At 48.7% G+C, this 2,519-nt stretch overlaps 1 protein-coding gene across 1 annotated transcript; it reads right to left on the bottom strand.

Annotated features, from left to right (window-relative positions):
* Nucleotides 1-412: 412 nt before the first annotated feature.
* lingo3a (leucine rich repeat and Ig domain containing 3a) lies at nucleotides 413-2,245 on the bottom strand. Its single transcript, XM_070909156.1, has one exon. The coding sequence runs from the start codon at nucleotides 2,243-2,245 to the stop codon at nucleotides 413-415; it is 1,833 nt and encodes a 610-aa protein (XP_070765257.1).
* Nucleotides 2,246-2,519: the final 274 nt, after the last annotated feature.

Consider the following 2,519-nt stretch of genomic DNA (forward strand, 5'->3'; position numbering starts at 1 on the left):
TCACCTCAGACGGAGCAGAGAGGTGAAGTCCTTTAAAGATGAAGAGGACAGAGTTCCTTGTAGGGAAGAAGGACGGAGTTGGCAAGAGCTTTGTCGAGGTTAAAGACTGGTGGGACTCTGAGTGCTTGTGTTGCTTCGTCTTTTAACAGTCTATTCAACATTTTGAGACATCTTTAACTATAATCCAGCTTTCCTATGCAAAATAATGTGAACAACCAACAAAGAAATAGAAATATATCAAATCCATACAGATTTCCTTTTTCTCATATATACAGTAGTTTCAATAACAAAACCCTGTTTCAATAAAATGTACTATAAATAATAATGTTTTGCAAGCACAAAGGTCCATTCCAGTGTCTTGACCCTTTATGTCCTTCTGTTTGTAAACAGTATCAGGGAAAGAATACTCCAATCAAATCATCTTCATGTTGAACTTGCGTGCCCCACCCTGTCCTCCACTGGCAGCGGGTCCGTCCACCTTTCTGAAGGAATACTCCACTGAGAAATTGTTCTTGTGCTGCCCTCTCCCTCGACTCCACACAAAGAGCAGAATGAAACAGAAAAGAACCACCCCCAGGAACATGATGCAGCCCATAGCTGTGGATATGAGGATGGTCTTGAGGTCCAGAGTAAACTTCAAGAAGACCCTGGTGTCATTCAGATTTGTGTCATTAAGGTCACCAGCATAATAAGTGCGGTTGGCCATCAGGGCTGCATCTAGTGGCAGCCCACTAACTGTAAGTGTGGCAAAATAGGTGTCATTTCCACCGGCATTGCTGGCTATGCAGATGTAGGTTCCGCTATCTGTTACCTGGGCGTACCGTATTTCTAATGTACCTTCTGGTAACACAGTTAGGCGGCCACTGCTCTTAGTGGTGATGCGGCGGCGTTGAGGGGAGATCCAGAAAACCACCGGCGTCGGCTCACCTTCTGCTCTGCAAATGAATGACACGACCTGCCCCTCGCGGGCAGATATCTGCTGCAGTTTCCTGTTGCGGATTTTAGGCTTCTGGCAAGTAAAGTGATCAAAGAGAGCCGAATCAGAGAAAGCGTTAAGAGCCCGTCCCTGCACCTCGACGGGCGTCATACACACTGGGGAAGCACCGTCAAAATTGAGGGTCTTCCTGCGCTGAAGGATCCACAGCAAGCGGCAGTCGCAGGCCAGGGGGTTCGCATCCAAACGCAGTGTCTCCAGAGTGTTGACAGACTGAAAGGCTCCCTCTTCCAGGGTCACCAGGCTGTTAGTGGAGAGGTTAAGAAGGCGGATTTGCCTTAGACCACCCAGCGCATATGGCTGCACTACTACCAGGTTTGTGTTGACCAGATGCAGCTCCTTCAGCCTAACAAGGTCCCGCAGGGCCCAGGACTCCAACATAGAGATAGGGTTGTAGGAGAGGTTGAGGCTTGTGAGGTGAGCCAGAGTGCGTAGGGCAGAGGTGGGCACGGAGGTGATGTTGGTGTGCGTTATAGACAGCCAAGATAAGTTAAGACCCTGCAGGCTGTGAGGGGAAATGTACTCCAAAAAGGGCCAGTGATCGATCTCGAGGCCCCTCAGGTTTCCCAGCTTACGGAAGTTCTGGTCCTCTAAGCTGGAGATACTGAGGTAGCGGAGCCGCAAAGTAACCAGGTTATGCAGGTAAGACAAAGACTGGCTGGACACAGAAGTCAGGTTGCACCTCTCAATGGTCAGTTCCCTCAGCCCCACTAGACCCAGAAAGGCCTTGTTGGAAATATAAACCAAATCATTGTCTCCAACTTCCAGGTTTTTTAGACTTTTCAGGTCTTGGAAAGTAAAGTCCAAAAGAATTACAATCTTATTCCCACTGAGGTCCAATGAAGTTAGGTTGGAAAGACGTGAGAAAGCCCCCATAGGGACCAGTTTCAATTGGTTGCCCCTCAGTGAAAGCGACTGCAGGTTCTGGAGACTAGAAAAAGCGTTCGGTTCCAGGACACTGATCATGTTCTCGCTCAGGTCCAGCTTTTCAAGACGTTGATATGGAAGCAGGTCACCATGCTCTACCCAGCGAAGTTTATTCCCACTTAGGTCCAGGATCTTGGTGTCCAGTGGGATGCCATCTGGAAGTGTGGACAGGCGTTTACCATAACAGGACACAGTCTTGAGTTTTGCAATGCAGTCGCAACGCTGGGGACATCCTTGACCCTGGGAGGGCGACACCGTGATCATCAGTAGCAAGAACAGGAAAGGCAGGAGCCAGCTGACATCCTCACCCAGGCTCACCCCCATGGCCCTCTTTTGTACTTCCTCCTGCTCCTGTCTGGGGTCGAATCACTGGGCCAGACACCTGAGGAAAAAGAAAGAATGGGAAGAAAAGGAAAAGAGAGAGGGCGGATAGGAGCCCAGAAAGAGTGAGAGGGAGAGACAAAGAGACAGACAGTGAGACAAATTAATTAAACTCAATTCCCCTTCAACAGCAGCTATCAAACACTCTAAATGAGTGGAATTACAATTACAAACTCTAATTGACCCGGCGCAGCAGTGAAATTAAAGCTAGAGCTCC

The sequence above is a fragment of the Enoplosus armatus genome, chromosome 7, assembly GCF_043641665.1.
Source record: "Enoplosus armatus isolate fEnoArm2 chromosome 7, fEnoArm2.hap1, whole genome shotgun sequence".
Lineage (NCBI taxonomy): Eukaryota > Metazoa > Chordata > Actinopteri > Centrarchiformes > Enoplosidae > Enoplosus > Enoplosus armatus.

What these genes read in the sequence shown, in the direction of transcription:
- lingo3a (XM_070909156.1), bottom strand. Translation starts at nt 2,245, where the DNA reads ATGGGGGTGAGCCTGGGTGAGGATGTCAGCTGGCTCCTGCCTTTCCTG.